Below are 16129 nucleotides of genomic sequence, written 5' to 3' on the forward strand. Positions count from 1 at the left end.
CAACTTTTTATCATCCATGAACAAGCAAAAATGCCCAATTGGTGCTCTGACATTCTTAAAAAACCTCTAGCCTGGTGAAAATCGTGCGTGTCCCGATGAAAATCTCACACAAGCTCCGTACAATACTAAGGGCCCGTTTGTGTCTGCGTTGGGCACAATAAAAACGGCGTTAAAAGCAGTATAACGATGTTTTTCACATTTTTTGTTGTTTGGGCGTGGGGTGAGTTGTATTGTGGACGGAGTTAATTGTGTTTGAACTGAAAGCTGGGTACAGGTGCTTTATCAAAAAAAGCAGTTAAAGACAAACGTTGGGTCCGTTTGGGAATGCTTTGTATTTTGATGCTGTGAGGTGAGGTGCGGTGAGGTAAAAAATTGTGGTGCTGTGAGGTGAGTTGTGTTGACAAAAAGCGTTTGGCTTGTCAAAAAAAAAACTGTGGTGAGGTCAGTTGATGTCCAGTTTAGCGTTTGGATGAACAAAATTGCGGTGAGGTGAGCTGATATAATTATAAGTTGTAACAAATATATACATATTATACATTAATACCAAATACATATATTTTATACATTATTACATAATATATTATACAATAATATTAAATATAATTAGTTCATTTTATGCTGCACTATATATCATATAACTCTGCGGCAATCATATCGCGTAAAGTGGTCATCTCTAAATCTTCATTGAAATGTGAAGGCTCCCCAACATCCACCGAAGTACCAAAGTCGTCGTCATTTCCCATGACCATAGATTCGTTACCATATGCGATAAAATCTTCATCCTCAATAACGTGCCTTCGAATGAAATTGTGCAAGGCCATGCACGCAACAACAATCTTGACTTGAGTACAAAATTTATATGACGGCATCCGAGTTAGGATCAACCATTTCTTCTTCATTACACCGAAAGTACGCTCAATGATACTTCGTAGAGAAGAATGAGTATGGTTGAATGCTTCTCGAGGGCTTGTGGGTTGTGGACCATTTCGAAATACCTCTAGGTGGTATCTCTGCCCTTTATAGGGCGCAAGATATCCCCTCTGATTTGGATATCCGGCATCAACTAAATAGTATTTCCCTACATTAGACGAATTTAGAGTCAGTTGTCAAAAAAAATAAATATAAATTATAAAGCTAAATGCATAATGTTTACCTGTGGGAGGGTGAGGAAAATTGCTATGTGCATCTGATAAGACTTTATTGAATATTCGAGAATCATGCGCCGACCCTTCCCATCCACCACAAACAAATGTGAATAACATGTCGAAATCACATACTGCCATCACATTTTGGGTTGTCACTCCTTTCCTCCCAATGTATGGAATACGTTGGTCAGGAGGCACAACTGCAGCTATGTGTGTACCATCAATTGCCCCAATGCAATCATTGAAAAATGGATTATACTTATCATTTTCTGTTATTTGACGGGGAGTCACGCTAAACTCGGGATCTCTCGGCTTGATAATATCTCTGGACATTCTTATAATGCTATCCAACACTCTGTGAAATTGCCGATGAATTTTTTCACCAGAATGTTGAAACCGATCCTGCACTGCTCTAGTACTAACACCTTGTGCAACAATATATATGAAAATAGCAACCATCTCTCTCAATCCAACTTCGCGTGTTGCCACTAATCCATATTTTGTTGACAATTCGTTGCACAAATCAATGAATACACATTTTTCCATCCTTAAAATAGACAAAGATTTGATTCGATTACCTCGAATTAAATCTGATATCCATTTATGACCAGACAATGTAGATGTCCAACATTTTTGACGAGGCGCAGAATATGTTAGCTCACTAATTGCTACCACCGCACCTAGAATGCATGCATCCATAATAAACTCATCATCATCCCACTCCTCATCATTATCAGCCATAACCTGTTAGAAATCCCATATAAGTACATGTTCAATAACATTTGAATATAAAGTTACTACATAAAAATAAAATAACATAATAGTAGCATCAATAATCCATAAAACATAACACATTCTGTGCGGTGGTAGCAATCCATACAACATAACAAATCCATAAAACATAAACTAAAAGGATGATAAATCCATAAAACATAATAGTACTTAGATGTCCACTAATCTGTGAATGAAAATACCATTGATTGCACAGTAGCATCACTAATCCAACAAATACATTAACTAAAACGATGATAAAGTCTTGACATATATATAGTAACATTAGAGACAAACATTAGATGCCTGAGCATCTTCAGCATGCAGTGCTAAATGGACCCCGAATTTCCCCCACCATTAGCCTCGTCAAACTTTGATTGCAACCACTCCAGCTGTCACTTCTTCCTTCCTATCCCCAAGAACCAATCCCGCTTTTCCTTCTTCTCAAATAACTTGAGTGCAAACCTTAGTAGAGGTCCCCCATTTGATGTCTCTGGAAACTCTTCAAGCATAAGCATAACATTATCAATGTCCCCATTATTGTAGACAGAAGTCGCAATTGAAGTGCGACTCTGTACTGCAGTCACAAGCTGACCTAATGAGGCATTGATCTCATCTCGCACATCACTAGCCTTTCTCTTGCGTCTAGCGTGATTCCCTGGAGTGGTAGACCTCCTGCTACCACGAGCTGGTGGAGTAGGTGAGCTCTGGACATCGGCAGCCACATCATCATTTGCATCGTAATCCGGATCAATTGAATCATCATCCTGGGAAATCAAAAGATCTTCAATTCCCCTCTCACCTTCATCGATGACTTGATTATCTTCTACCACTATTTCAGGTAAAACATTGGCAGCAGGATTGAATGCATGCTCTCCAGTAGCAGCTTGACCTCTAAATAGGAACTGTAAACCCTCCTTGTCCGCGATTCCCTGGTTACGGAATTTAGCGCACTTCCTATCCTCCTACAACAAAAGATTGAGGAACATAATGTTAGCAAATGAATAACAAAGATCATCAAATTAACAAAGTATATGAAATACCTTGATTTTCCTCTCCCACCATTCATTATCAGCTAGCACAGTCTGACGTTGATCATCCCATCCAAGCCCTGTCTCATTGAACACCAGCTTCTCCCGTAATCGCCACTCTTTCTTCAGATTATCCCATTTGTTTTTAAGTTGTGTTTGATCATAAGACCTACCAGTTTTTCCTTTAAATGCTATGATGATCTTTTTCCAACCCTCTTTAGAAAAATGAGTGTTTGGCCTATCGCCAGCTTTTTGACGTTCGACACATATGTCAACAAAAATTGTTGTCAATGCGGCATCCCATTGTGCCTTGTCAGTTTGTGTTGAGTCTCCAACAACTTGAGTATTTGTTTGATTCATTCTACAATAGGCTAAAAACAAGAAAGATATATTTGACACAAAACTGAGTCTCACCATCAATCACAGTAGTATTCATACAATCATACGTACAAAAGAGTAGCATGATCAATGGTGAGGATTATAACTAATGCTTGCTTGTACTCATGGTATTAATGGATTGAAAAAAGCTGGGAAATTTTTCCAGAACCGTACATCAAACCCAAAGATAATGAAACAATTTTTTTAGCCAAAACTGGATAATGGACTACTCTATGAAAGAATCAATGAAATGAATCATATGAAAACTTCTTCAATATACAATTGGCAGCTCGTAATTAGCTATGATGACCATAAATCAACACAAAACAACGAGATACAACACATATAAATTACCAGAAAATGGAGAATGAAGCATAATAAAGAGATAATAGTACAAATATATAAAATAAAAAAAAAACGAAGAAACATATTACCTGAAACTATCGCGGTTGAGATTTGTTGCAGTTGGGTTCTCTCCTTGACGGCAGTGGTGAAGAGTGGCAGAGGAATAGTTCACGATTTAGGTTTTCTTTTGTTTGATGGCAATTGTGTAAATAACATGAATTTTTTTGACGCCGAAAAAACGGCTCCGTGTTTTTTTAAGTCAAACAACGGGCCCGTTTGTGTCTGCGGTGGGCACAATAAAAACGGCGTTAAAAGCAGTATAACGACGTTTTTCACATTTTTTGTTGTTTGGGCGTGGGGTGAGTTGTATTGTGGACGGAGTTAATTGTGTTTGAACTGAAAGCTAGGTACAGGTGCTTTATCAAAAAAAGCAGTTAAAGACAAACGGGCCCGTTGTTGAGGATGAAGATTTTATCGCATATGGTAACGAATCTATGGTCATGGGAAATGACGACGACTTTGGTACTTCGGTGGATGTTGGGGAGCCTTCACATTTCAATGAAGATTTAGAGATGACCACTTTACGCGATATGATTGCCGCAGAGTTATATGATATATAGTGCAGCATAAAATGAACTAATTATATTTAATATTATTGTATAATATATTATGTAATAATGTATAAAATATATGTATTTGGTATTAATGTATAATATGTATATATTTGTTACAACTTATAATTATATCAGCTCACCTCACCGCAATTTTATTCATTCAAACGCTAAACTGGACATCAACTGACCTCACCACAGTTTTTTTTTTGACAAGCCAAACGCTTTTTGTCAGCACAACTCACCTCACAGCACCACAATTTTTTACCTCACCGCACCTCATCTCACAGCATCAAAATACAAAGCATTCCCAAACGGACCCTAAATCGTGTCCTGTTTGGGCGTAATAGCATTCGTCCGCGGTGAGCCCACCCTCACACACACAAACAAGAGTTTTGGGGGCAGCTGTAGTCCTTTTACAGCAACCCCTGCTGTAATTGTAAAATAACCTCTCGAGCAAATTTTTTAAAAATTTTAAAAAAATTATATTTGTATTTTGATCGTTTATACGAATCAAACGATATATCATTTGTCCAAAACAAAAATCAAATTCAATATAAAAAAGATATAATAATTCTGAACCATTGGATATAAATTTAAAACTTTCTATGCCTTTTTCCCGATGAATTTGATTTTTATTTTCAATAAAAAATATATTAAATCGAATACTACGCATATATAAATTTTAAAAAATAAATATTTTTTTTCCCTCAAATATGCTACAGCGAAAACTACAGCAGCCCCCAAAACTCCACAAAGAACACAACACGAGACATCATTCCAGCTAAAACCAATCACAGCCAAATATCCCTCCAGGTGGCACCGCGTTTTGTCTCTTTACGTCTACCGCTTTTTACTGTTCCCTCTCAGCAGACTGAATATCTGTGACTTGTCAACCATTTCGACCCTCTGTGCTCAGCTCGATCTATGTTCTCAAAATCGTCATTTAGGTATTCCTCCCTCCTCAGCGTGTAAATCTACGAGTTTCCCGGTGAAGTGACTGGAAAAAGGAACTCTCAGACTGTTCAGGAAAGGAGCTTCCGGTGCTCTCTAGCTTCTACTGTGGGATGGAACCAGAACGTTAATTGTGTTGGATTTTGATGGAATTAGTGCTCCATGCATCATCTACCTCGTTTTTTCACTCATAGCAATAGAAGCGGCTCCACGGACTCCAAGAAAAAGAGGAGGCCGAAGCTTGAGCGTCTTAATGCAGCGAAGCACATAGAGTACGATGCTGCGTCATCGTCATCGTGGCTCGACGATTCGTCCCATCCTTCGTCTCTACAAGCGGGATCGCTTGAGCTATACGAGCAAAAGAGTTTCCGTGTGGAGGGAAAGGAGGGAGAGATCGACCGGATTTGCCGGAGCCTAGGGCTGTCCAGTCCCGAAGATCTTGGGATTTCCACGGCGGATTGGGTGGCCAGTAAGATCCAGTCCTCCTCGGATAACTCGCCCCTATCGAAATATCGTTGGTCAGATAGTACGAGAAAAGAGGATGTAAAGCAGAATGAGGAGGAAGATGTGCAGGCGCCGGAGAGAGAATTGTGTGATAGGGTTTCGGCTGGTGTTAGAATTAGAGATATCGAGGGTAATGAGTTGACTAGGGCGGAGTCAATTGAGTCGAATGCCAGGTATGATCTTGGCGTTGTTAGCCGTGGCGTTGTTGTAGGAATTAAGGGCGTGAGACCCCCGTTGCTCAAGCCACCGCCGCCAATGAGACTACCTGTAATTGATAATGCATGTTCCACATGGGATATATTCAAGGAGTTCGCACCAGAAAGTGATAGAGGGTCTTTGGGAATAGTTGATAGAAGGCTTAATTCTTCAGCGTTGGACAGGGAACAAGAGCAAATAGGAGCTAACTTAGTGGCTCTACCTAACTTAGTGGCTGACAAGGTAGAGGAGGAGGAGGAGGAGGAGCAGGAAGAAGAAGAGGAGAGTATATTGAGGGCTGATGTGATAGCGTTACTGTCTGAGTCGTGTTCATTTAGTACTTCGAATGATGATGATTCTTCTAGCACTACCACGGAGCCAATATCCAATAATTCTCCTAATGGGAGACTAATGCGTACCATTACATCTTGGGAGAAGGGTCATCTTCTGGGACAAGGCTCATTTGGATCAGTGTACGAAGGACTTTCTAAGTAAGTGCTGAAATGCTGTTTATAATTTTACTTATTTGAGTTACTGTATGATTTTATGGACATAAAATAGTTCAGGGTTTAAGGTTTTAAGTAGCAGTAAATTGGCCAAATTGTGTTGATCGTTATTTTGGTTTGAAGGAATATGCTACAATAAATGAAGCTAACTGGAGAAACAACATTCCATATTTGGATGCTGTTTATTGCTGGGAGAACTATTATTATGGAAGTATAGATGGAGAGTGAATAAGAAATGGTATAGAAAATAATGCACCACATTTGCCTTCTCTGGTACTGGTATGTTGTTATAGAAAGGCTGTTTTATTACAATTTTCGAGGAAGAAAATATTGAAGACCTTGATGAACTCCGTAAATGTCCTTATTAGTGATGATAAAGTGTGATTGTTGACTAATAATTGTGAGGTTTAAAATATCCTTCTCAATTTCGACTGGGTTAAGGACTTAATTTTGCCTTGATGGCTTTACAATGGTGGTGATCTCTCCTAATTGTCAGTTTTCATGGAAAAATTCCAACTGATTTGTGGTTACTATATGCATAGCTAAGTTTTATTTGCTTAATTTGGGGTCTTATGAGATCAAGGTGAACGTCTTAGATTGTAGACGCTTTTAGATATACTGTGTTGTTTTCATGGTCAACGTTGTTTTATAGGCAGGCAGAAAATTTTTAGCCATTACTTTTGCTGGCAGATACAGTTAGGACAGTAAAATTAGGTGGCAAAAAGGCGTGGCAAAAAGGCTTCATTTGATTATGGATCTTGCAAGAGCATGCAACAGGGGTTTGAATTTTTTTTGTTGATACATAGGAGCTGGTTAATTGGGTTAATCTTTTGAACACCCCTTATTGTTAGGTTTTGCATATCTAATTTAGTGGGCAGCAGCATCTACAGTGGCCTTTGTGACGTGTTTCATCATAGAGATCTTCTATCTTGATAATGCTTTTGGCACTGTTTTCTTGGTTCAGATTGCTTTCTCAGTGGCCAATGTCTTGGACAATTCTTTGCCAAGAAGGCAAGATAAAGACCTTTTAATGTGTTCTTTTTGGACTTGGATATATTTCTATTCTATCTTCCAGCTTGTAGAAGAAAAGGCTTGAATTATAATACAAAGATGCATTGCATCTTTTAGTTGTTCCATAAAACTTATTGATGAAATCATTGCTGTATACGCTTCTTCAATATTTTTTCTGACAAATGTTCATTCCCTTGAATCGCATTAGCCACTTTTTGTTCATCCTTTATTGTTGTATTCCTTGCAGCGATGGATTCTTTTTTGCTGTGAAGGAAGTTTCGTTGCTTGATCGAGGTAGTCAGGGAAAGCAAAGTGTTTATCAACTCGAGCAGGTAAATAGACTTTCTCTCCTTATGTTTCTCTAACTCTTTCATCTCATGGTGTCATGTTTCGAGTTTCATGTGAATATTCTATTCTATTCCTAATCACTGAAGAGTGCTTTTATGTTTCGATTCTCATATGGATGTAATAATATTCCATACTTAATCAATGAAGGGGTGCTTCTGTGGAACTAGATATTGCTTCCTACCCGGATTCTCTAATTATTCATTGTGTGTAAATTTTTCAGGAGATCGCTCTTTTGAGTCAGTTCGAACATGAAAACATTGTCCAGTATTATGGCACAGATAAGGTATTGTTTGCTAGTATTTTTTTTTAGTTCTTGATTCTCATATTTTTCTGAATTCTGACATATTTGGTAGTAAGAAAGTGATAGAAAACTTTGTTCTATTTATGTTGCTGTGAGTACAAAGTAAATTGTACATTTGTATCAGAAAGGCTTAAAATGTGCAACCAATACATGTCATCATCATCATCATCCAACCTTTACCAAAAAGTTTGGGGTCGGCTAACCAAATACATGTGATGGTAAAATATATGCCCATTGTGCCCAAAAAAAAGAGTAAGAAACATGGTACTACTGCTCTATGTTAGAATGAAATACAAAATTTAAGCCCTAAGCTGTGCCGTTCAACATCAAACTAAAACTTTTAAGAAGTGTAAGAAACATGGTAACTACTGTTCTATGTTTGAATGTCTTGTGCCTTATGCACGTTCTCTTTGACTCTTACCAGGTTCTTATGTGTCCCACCTACAAGGGCTTCAGGGCATGTCATGATTAAACTACTTCTTATTATCTTGATTAAGAACTAGACTTAAAATTCAACCAGATAATTTACAGCACACTGGCCTTTACAATACCTTCTTGCCTATACTATTATGAGCAGAGGATTTTAGTAACTATCTCTACTGCCAAAGGGACATCATTATCTATTAGTAGGACCTCATCTTGTCACTGCCATGGTGCCACCACAGTTTTAGAAGTAGGGACTCCAATTGATTCCCATTGGTCATGTTAGTCTAAAATGTAGGGGAGAGAGAGAGAGATATCGCCAAGTGATCTTAGCAAGAAACTCAAGTAGACCTCTTATTGACCTTCAGCATCCAGACGGCCACACAGCCCATGCCATAAGATTTTTCCATTCTCAGATCAAGTTCTAAGGCTTAATTCGTACATTCAAAAGCCTGAAGTATACTGAAGTTTTATAATTATTTTTAGAAAAGAAGTAGACTGAAGTTTAGGATGCTTCACGGCTTCAGCAACATTGTCTTTTTTTTTTTTTAATGCAAATAATTTTTTTTATAAAAGGACAGCAAGAGCGTGCAACCCAGAAAACAGCAAAATATAATCAATACCCACAAAGAAGCTTGTGAAACATTGTATGTGATGTGTTTGGATACATATGCCTTGCATTTTCCATTTGAGATTAATTATCTGCAGATGGGAACCATTAACAGAAACAATCCTTGATACTTTTGATTTGTGAAAGATAGATGAACTATGTATTCTAGAAAATTTGATAAAATTTTCATATTAGAGTAACTTCACTTCACATACATGTGGAAGAAATGCTTCACATTCAGGCATCTGAATTAATGCGTCTACACTTTTGGTTTTTACCATGCTAGCAACGCTTGTTTCAGAATCTACTTCCTGTTTCCTTGTAGAGATGTTAAGAACACTCATAGTGTAAACTCCATGGTATATTCAGTTGCTTGCGTGTTGCCTTTCTTTGCGTTCCATATTACACGAGCATACTAGTTACCTTTTTTGAATAAATTTTCTCAGCATTTCTTTTTACATCGATTATGCAGGATGATTCAACCCTGTACATCTTTCTTGAGCTTGTAACAAAAGGCTCCTTATTAGATCTCTATCAGAAGTATCATCTTATAGATTCCCAAGTATCTGCATATACAAGACAGATTCTTCATGGTTTGAAGTATCTTCATAACCGAAAAGTGGTCCACAGGTATCTCTAACATCTTGAAGTCTGTTTATTACAAATTCAAATGTAGAAGCAGTTGGTGGTTGCCGCGGAAAAAAAAAGTACAAATACGCGGCACATGCTTTTCGCTTGTTATCACTTTTTCTGAAGTTTGTTTTTCATTTTTTATTTTCAGGGATATCAAATGTGCAAATATATTGGTCGATGCAAATGGATCCGTGAAACTGGCAGATTTTGGATTAGCTAAGGTCTCTCTATCTCTCTTCAGTTATATTCCACTTATTGCTAAGGTCTTTTTGGGTGATTGTAAATCTTTTCTTAACATTGCTGCTTGCATCCTTTTCTCAGGCAACCAATTTGAATGACATTAAATCATGCAAAGGGACTGCATTCTGGATGGCCCCTGAGGTTTGCTATACTTTTAATATGGCTTCAGTATTTTTGAATAAAAGATTTCTTAAAAATTGACTTGTATCAGTATGCAATTGTAAATTTAGTTGTTATTTTATTTGATAATAGCATGAATTTGCCAATCAGCTCAAGGACCACTGAACCTTGTATGACTTGTTTTGCTGGTGCCATATTGCCATTCCCTGCCAAACATATAGGGACTAAGTTTCGGATATCTATCAAATCCTTATAGTTATCAATCTGTGCATCTGCAGGTTGTCAATCGGAAGAGCCAAGGTTATGGACTTCCAGCTGATATATGGAGCCTTGGCTGCACTGTGTTGGAGATGTTAACTCATAAGATTCCATACTCTGATCTGGAATGGGTAAGTGTGATGTGTTTTGCGATTCCTTCCTTTTATCTTTATTCTATATGTCATTGTCGTGAAAATGGTATTAAATTTACTGTCAATAACTCTAACAACAATTATTATGTTTATAACATAACAGATGCAAGCATTGTTTAGGATTGGAAAGGGTGAACCACCTCTGGTTCCTGATTCCCTCTCAAGGGATGCGCGAGATTTCATCCTGCAGTGCCTACAAGCTAATCCCAATCATCGCCCTACTGCTGCTCAACTGTTAGAACATCCATTTGTGCAGAGATCACTGCCCTCTTATTCAGGTTCAACATCTCCTTATATTGGCAGACAGTCTTGAAAGTTCTACCCCAGCTTTAACTGAGACATTAAAGGTACAAATCATTACAGACTGCCTTTATCTTACAATTCTGGCCACCTCGCCCTCCATTATCTATGCAAAATCGAAATCAATGAGCTGAAGAGTATAGAAGCTTTATTTGCAAGTCATGTACATACCATTGGAGTTCTGTAACTAAGATTCACCGCACGAAGTTTTGTTGTTGTTGGGTGATATCAGTTGAGAGCCTGAAGATGTCTCAATTCCAATGCAGCCATGGCGTTTGTGATGTAGACCAGTTTTACATGTGTGAAACAGAATTCGGTCATACCACTATTCATTAGCGTGGAAGTTATACATGTCAAGAAATTTGTGAAAAGCTCTCTGTCATAATTTCTTATCTATTGGGCCTCTATTGTCCAGCTGACTCGCAGATTGATAACGTTATTTCCACTGGTGGTACTTTTCCTTTCTTAAAAAGCTCTTTTGACAACGAAGAAGCGTCCAGGACCAAGTGATCAGCTGCAACCTCAAAGCTGGGCGACTTGCTTTTGTTACTGCGCCAATGACATAAATTTTGCTCAAGGCTTACTCAAGAGCTACACTCTGCTTTGACATTTGTTTTCAGATGGTGCCAGGGATCTAACGATGGGGCTTCATTGCATTGCATTGCCTAGCAGCATATTTTTGGTGAGTAGCTTTGGAACTGCTCTACAGCACAACCTAGTCTTCAATTATTTGGTTGGGCACCAGGGGTCGGTGTTCAACAATGCAAGTCAATTCACTAATGTTCTTCCCGTTTTATAGTAGCATATCAAAGAAATTAATTCTCATTTAAGCGTTGGAAATCAACAAGATTGTGTATTTTTCTGAAACAAATTATGTACAAGTTTTTCTTGCCTCATTAAGATGTAAATATATTCTCTACTTTAGTTTGTTTTTTTTTTTGGTCTCAATGGTGAAGACCCTGTAGGGAATGTCTGTTATCAAAGGATTGCTCTCTCTTACGGATACAGTCTTCATTTATCTATCTGTATAAATATCAAACACACTTGATGGTAAAATGGAACTGATTACAGGTCAGGAATTGAAACTGGATTTAATGGCTAGAGAACGATTGGGCTTGGATGGGCAATTTGTTTCTCGAACATATTTTGGGGTGGGGGCACTGGACTCGGGTGCTGTATGATTGTTATTGCCATGACATTTTCACCAAATTATGAGGGGTTAGGAATTTGGTACTGCAACCTGGTGGTGTAATGTGAATGATAATTAGATTAGGAATTTCAATGGCATTGCCCTTGATTGTTTAGGTGATTAGTTTTGGGGAGGGAAGGGTATTTTGTTATCAATTATTTCAGGGGAAATTTTATTTACATCACAAAATCTATTAAATTTGCATTTTTTTTTGTTTACAAATATATCATTGTTTGGAATGAAAAAAAATACTTTTTTTTGAAAATAAATATTAAATAAGCATTTACATATTAAATTATAAATTTATTAATTTAATTACACATAAATTCTCTCAAAAAAAGAAAAAACAAACTTACACGCCTAAAATCTAAAGAGATTGGGTCGATACAAGTACCAATTTAAACGGAATCAAAGACACATAATTATTGTTAGGTATTGATAAAAAATTAGATGTGAAAAGAAACGAGGGCCAAATGTTGTGTTGGGGGTCTGCTGTAATTTTGTTTTACAGCAGACCCCACCTTAATAAATATAAGGTACTTAAAATTTTCTAAAAATAAAATTATGAACGTGTTTTGATTGAGTTTATGAATCCAACGGTATATTTTTTGTCCCAAATAAAAATCAAATTCATTAAAAGATAGACATATAATATTTCAATTTTATATTTCATTTCTTTTTCATATTCAATTTGATTTTTTTACCATACAAAAAAATACCGTTACACTCGTAAACCCGATTAATACATATTCATAATTTTCAAAAAATAAAATAATTTTTTTTAAATGACTTTAGAGCTATTACAGTGGGATGTGTTGTAAAATTGGCCAATTGAGGCTTAATTGCATGTGATGGCTAATTGGCTACTGGTGGTTGGAACTTGGCCAAGTGTTAGCATATGAAACACGAAGGAAAGAAAGCAAAAACTAAATTGACAAGCTTGCATTAAATGATGCATGTGTAAGTGTAACAATAATCACAATGGTGTAAATTTATTAATGGTGTAAATTTGTTAGAGCCAACAAAATGTATTAAAGAATGTGTTTTGTTGATGTCGATGGTTATTTTATTGATGTGATTGGGTTAACAAAATATATTGATACAATGATGTAAATTTGATGACTTACTTTTTGATGTAATAAAGGTGAGACCCAATATTGATTTTTGGTATAATTATGAGTGTGGTATAAGTGGACCCATGTGTTGAAGCCAACATGAAAGCCACCCATATTCCCTTTCTCCATATCGTTTCCAACAAAATTGGGATAACAAATTATCACCATTGGAGGAATTTTCTTCCCATGTCACATTAAAAGAGACAATAAAAGGCATCTATTCCCCCTTCAAATGGAGTCATTGTGGTTGCTCTAATAAAAGCTTTGGATGTGTGAGATTTGTCATGCAGAAGTGACAGAGAAAATGTGCCATGCAAATGATCCAAGTCGGTAGGATATGTTTTACAACTCAATGAGATGGGAGGGGCTCCAATTATCTCGTTGTGTGAAAATGACGTATTAGAGTTTAGGAGTTCGAAATTAGTGTTTAGGGTTTATAGTTGATGGTTTAGGATTTAAAATTTAGTATTCAAAATTTTTTTTCTCAAAATATATTATATTATGACATTATGAACACCAAAATACTTTAGGCTCAAAGGTTTCACTCGAGTGTATAGATACAAGATAGTGTAATGAAACTCTCAATCTTTTCTTTATGTCGGAGATTTTAGAGAAAATAAGAAATAACAAGATAGATTATTTGTGCTCACGGGAGGGAAGATAGAGAGAATAAGTCTTTGCTTTGAAAATTTCTTTGATTAATGCAAATGATTCCTAGCTAACTCAACTCTTCTCTTATCTTCTTGTGTAATAAATCTGGGCTCCATATTCTTCCCTCTAAAAGGACTATTAGAGAAAAGGAAGGCTTATTTCTATATACAGACCTTTCACTTGGTTCGCAGTCGATGTGGGAGGTTTGACACCCCCCTCACGTGTGTGGGTCGTGTGCTAGACTTGGGCTTCACACGCCACGCACACGTGCAAACAAGAACAGGATCCACATCGGATTGAGCCTAAACGCTCCGATACTATGTAATAAATTTGAGCCCTCATATTCTTCCCATTAAAAGGCCTATTAGAGGGAATGAAGACTTGTTTCTATATACAAACCCTTCACTTGGTTCCCAACTGATGTGGGAGGTTTGACATCTTGTTAAATAGATGGGTGTACTAATAGTGCAGCACTTGTCTTCATAAGTGATAGGCGCACCACAAGAAGTGTGGTCTTAGGCTTCTTCTTACAACCGGCTAGGATTTCTTTGTCTTGAAATCGGCTTTTAATGCTTTGATCTATATAATTCAGCTTTAAACTTTGGAAACTTTCTTGAGGTAATGATGCTCAGTAATTTCCTACGAAATCTCTTCTAAATATATACGCAATAAAAAACTTCCATTTTGTTCCAACAACCAGCTAAGATTTCTTCACTTTTGGCTTTGATATATATATATATATATGCCATAATGTCTTGATGTACCCTCCACATAATCAGCTACTTATTTGTCTCCACAGGTTAATTTTAATAATTGGATAGCCCGAAACCTTTCCTAGATCATTCTTGAGCTACCATATATTTTAGGTAACTTTGACATTTCTTTTACTTAACCTGAAAAATGTAAATGGTGTATTACACCACATTATGCTTGTAAGTTCAAAGGAGTTCCATGCTTTGCATATAAGTTAGTCAATATATATATAAATTTAAAGTGAAAAATTAATTTAACTGCACGACAATTTATATTTATCATTTAGAAATATTCATGTCGATTTTTATGCCAATCTATATTTATCATTTAGAAATATTCATGTCGATTTTTATGCCAATCGAATGTCATTTGTATGAAAAATAGGAATTGCACCTGATTAGGATTCCTAGTTAATTACCGAATTATTAAGTACCATTTTGTACACGTTAGATTTAATCATGTAGCATATAAATTCATCACATCAAATATTTAATCAAATAACACGACATGGTACCGTCATCAAAACTAAAATGTAGGACATTTGGTCTAACATCCCCATCATAAGAATAAAGACGACTGCCTCTCTTTTTCTTTATGGATCATGTGACATGTTTGCACCATTTGAATGTAATTTCTCAAATACCTTGGTGTTCCTATTGGAAGAATTCATCTATAGACAACTCATCCTCCTCCTTTGGGTGGGGTAATGTTCTTTCAATTGCAACTTGATTTCACCTGTTTGGGCACTTGAGGTTTTCTCATGATTGTCAAGGTGATCGTCTAATTTAATTTTCTCACTCAATTCACTATGGTATGCTTTCTAAACAAGGATAATTGGCAAGAAGATATATCCTGTAGATCTCCTAAAGTTTCAGAATTCTTCAATCGTGTGGTTTACATGTTTTTTTCTGCGACAGAGCCTCGATGTAATATAGGTTCATTGAATTGTCTGTAATATATTCTAAATCTAATGAAGTCTAATTTCGGGTCATTATAAACAATGAATGAGCTGTCAACATGGGAGCCGAAGAGAAAAAGGTCTGGTGCCACAAGAAAATTCAAGTTTGGCCTGTCCTAGTACGAACTGTCCACTCACCGACACACAATATTTGACTGAGAGACTTTTTTTTTTTTTTTTAATGGGGAGGGAGATTTGAGTACTGATTATCATGGTGATACACATCATCTTTACTGTTGGATTTGTTGGTGAAAAACGCAACTTTTTGGTGCAGTAGAGTTTTACCCGTCCAGACGGCTAATGCAAATTGATAGTTTTTTAAACACGAATTTAGTTTTGATTTCTGGGTTTCTTAGGTGTTTTAGGATTTTAAGTCGTCTAAAGCTCCTCATTTAGTATAAGTAGGCTATATGTTGTAAACCCTAGGCACTACAACAAAAAATTAGGCATATTTTTTTCTTTGCGGTAACCCTTTGGTAACTTTAGGGTGGGTTTTGTTGATCTGCTTTGTTTAGGAAGAGTGTGAGAGAGTTGATTATTATTCCGGGTGAGATTTTGGGTAGTTCTTGACATAGAGAGCTTTTCTCTTTGGAATTCTTTGTAACATTGATTCATATTAGTGGAACC

At 36.7% G+C, this 16129-nt stretch overlaps 3 protein-coding genes across 4 annotated transcripts; 1 reads left to right on the forward strand and 2 right to left on the reverse strand.

The window, feature by feature from the left end:
• Positions 1-623: 623 nt before the first annotated feature.
• Positions 624-1886, reverse strand: LOC120008663 (protein ANTAGONIST OF LIKE HETEROCHROMATIN PROTEIN 1-like). The gene is made up of 2 exons (XM_038859053.1): positions 1154-1886; positions 624-1078 (listed from the first exon to the last, which is right to left on the reverse strand). Exons 1-2 carry the CDS (start codon positions 1884-1886, stop codon positions 624-626), a joined length of 1188 nt encoding a protein of 395 aa, XP_038714981.1.
• A 213-nt stretch (positions 1887-2099) lies between these two features.
• Positions 2100-3874, reverse strand: LOC120009539 (L10-interacting MYB domain-containing protein-like). 2 transcript variants are annotated; one of them, XM_038860164.1, is made up of 3 exons: positions 3760-3874; positions 2960-3318; positions 2100-2881 (listed from the first exon to the last, which is right to left on the reverse strand). In XM_038860164.1, the coding sequence occupies exons 2-3, from the start codon at positions 3305-3307 to the stop codon at positions 2312-2314; spliced, it is 918 nt and encodes a 305-aa protein (XP_038716092.1). In that variant the 5' UTR covers positions 3308-3318; positions 3760-3874; the 3' UTR covers positions 2100-2311. The 2 variants fall into 2 exon arrangements, with proteins under 2 accessions (XP_038716092.1, XP_038716091.1); XM_038860163.1 differs by lacking the exon at positions 3760-3874 and having other exon boundaries at positions 2960-3542.
• A 1238-nt stretch (positions 3875-5112) lies between these two features.
• On the forward strand, positions 5113-11835 carry LOC120009327 (mitogen-activated protein kinase kinase kinase 1-like). Its single transcript, XM_038859870.1, has 9 exons — positions 5113-6425; positions 7699-7783; positions 8020-8082; positions 9606-9763; positions 9915-9987; positions 10088-10147; positions 10405-10515; positions 10640-10883; positions 11074-11835. Exons 1-8 carry the CDS (start codon positions 5398-5400, stop codon positions 10847-10849), a joined length of 1788 nt encoding a protein of 595 aa, XP_038715798.1. The 5' UTR covers positions 5113-5397; the 3' UTR covers positions 10850-10883; positions 11074-11835.
• Positions 11836-16129: the final 4294 nt, after the last annotated feature.

This window comes from Tripterygium wilfordii, chromosome 11 (genome assembly GCF_013401445.1).
Source record: "Tripterygium wilfordii isolate XIE 37 chromosome 11, ASM1340144v1, whole genome shotgun sequence".
NCBI classification, from domain to species: Eukaryota; Viridiplantae; Streptophyta; class Magnoliopsida; order Celastrales; family Celastraceae; genus Tripterygium; species Tripterygium wilfordii.

Coding starts and splice junctions, on each gene's coding strand:
- LOC120008663 (XM_038859053.1), bottom strand. CDS start 1,886: ATGGCTGATAATGATGAGGAGTGGGATGATGATGAGTTTATTATGGAT. Junction 1,079..1,153: donor TTTTCCTCACCCTCCCACAG/GTAAACATTATG, acceptor CGTCTAATGTAG/GGAAATACTATTTAGTTGAT.
- LOC120009539 (XM_038860163.1), bottom strand. CDS start 3,364: ATGGTGAGACTCAGTTTTGTGTCAAATATATCTTTCTTGTTTTTAGCC. Junction 2,882..2,959: donor GGTGGGAGAGGAAAATCAAG/GTATTTCATATA, acceptor CTTTTGTTGTAG/GAGGATAGGAAGTGCGCTAA.
- LOC120009327 (XM_038859870.1), top strand. CDS start 5,398: ATGCATCATCTACCTCGTTTTTTCACTCATAGCAATAGAAGCGGCTCC. Junction 8,083..9,605: donor AGTATTATGGCACAGATAAG/GTATTGTTTGCT, acceptor TCGATTATGCAG/GATGATTCAACCCTGTACAT. Junction 9,764..9,914: donor AACCGAAAAGTGGTCCACAG/GTATCTCTAACA, acceptor TTTTATTTTCAG/GGATATCAAATGTGCAAATA.